General features: G+C 30.1%; 1 protein-coding gene across 1 annotated transcript; it reads right to left on the bottom strand.

Moving 5' to 3' along the window:
* Positions 1–262: 262 nt before the first annotated feature.
* LOC136089614 (uncharacterized) lies at positions 263–1,096 on the bottom strand. The gene is made up of 2 exons (XM_065815666.1): positions 505–1,096; positions 263–393 (listed from the first exon to the last, which is right to left on the bottom strand). Exons 1-2 carry the CDS (start codon positions 1,094–1,096, stop codon positions 263–265), a joined length of 723 nt encoding a protein of 240 aa, XP_065671738.1.
* Positions 1,097–1,414: the final 318 nt, after the last annotated feature.

Genomic DNA, 1,414 nt, shown 5'->3' with positions numbered 1-1,414 from the left:
ATACTAATCTTTTGTGTCAATAAACTCCCTCATCTGTTTGAAAATTTGTGATCTTTCTGGACTTGACATCTAACTCTAACTGAGTATAAGCTTCTTTCATATTTAACATTGCAAATATTTGTGAACCATACATTTCATCAATTACGGAATCCAATGTAGGTATTGGGTATCTTTCGCGTTTAATTGCTTTGTTAATGGTTCTAGCATCTAGACATAATCGTACCGTTTTATTTGCTTTTAGTACAATTACAAAATTACGAACCTATTCTCGCGGTCCTTCAACCTTTTCAATAATGTCAACTTCTTCAAGACGCCTTAGTTTTGCTCGAATATCTTTTCGAAGGAGATAAGGGTAGCGACGTAAATTTTGTGCAATTGGTTGTATGCTTTTATCTACATGCAGTTTACATTGAAATTTTTTTAGCTTAACATGTCCTTAGAATATATCTTCATAATCTGCAATCAATTTTAATAAACCATTTTTGAATTTCAAAGTCACTTTACAATTTGCATCAAAATACTGCAAGTTATTAACTTTTTGATTTAGTGGAGATTTAATTTCATCATCAATATTTTTACACACGTTAAAATGCTGCATGGTTTTATTGGATTTAGCCAATGAACTTACACCGTTATCTTTGTTGAGCACAAAGTTTTCATTTGCATCAATTTTTAAAATATTCAGCTCCTTTGCAGTTTCAATTCCCATGATATTTCCGACATTATTTTTATTTACAACATAGATTTTGTTGGTAGTTATTTTGTTTTTTGTTTCAATTTCAGCCTTTAAACAACCTATCAACTTTAGAGACGTTGAAGCATAAGGAAATATTACTGTTGATGACTTTTTTAGTAATAAGTTAGGACTGTGGTTTTTAATCCTTTCAAAAGTGTTTTTGTCAATTAAATTCACACTTGAATCTGAGTCAACAATCATATTTATTACAACATTTTCCACTAGTACATTTATTAATTTTGTTTTATAGGATTGTCCTCTTTGTTTTGAACTAAATGTTAGAGCAAACGCTTCCTCTAATTCATTTTCTGAGCTGCTTTCCCATTTGTTTTTATTACTTATCTCTTTAACTTGCTGCATTGTCCAAAATATTTTTCCCCACATCGAAAACATAACAAGTAATTTTCTCTTTTACATATATTTTCACTTTGGTTACTTCCTGATTTAAAATCTGTTGCTTATTTTTGCCTTCTGGAAATAGTTAGTTTTTTTAAATGATCTACCACATCAATTTCCTCTGTGCATTGATTTGTTTTCTTATTTGACATTTCTTTTGCTTGTTGTTTTGCTAATATCATGTTGCGACCAATTTCAACACATTTATCAATGTTTATTTCTCTATCCTTGAGATTTTTTGTGATAATTTCAGACAACTGCCTCAGCGATGTCTGAAAACGC

Source organism: Hydra vulgaris, chromosome 13 (assembly GCF_038396675.1).
Source record: "Hydra vulgaris chromosome 13, alternate assembly HydraT2T_AEP".
NCBI classification, from domain to species: Eukaryota; Metazoa; Cnidaria; class Hydrozoa; order Anthoathecata; family Hydridae; genus Hydra; species Hydra vulgaris.
The sequence above is the reverse complement of the archived record's forward strand: the minus strand, read 5'-3'. Positions and strand labels throughout refer to the sequence as shown.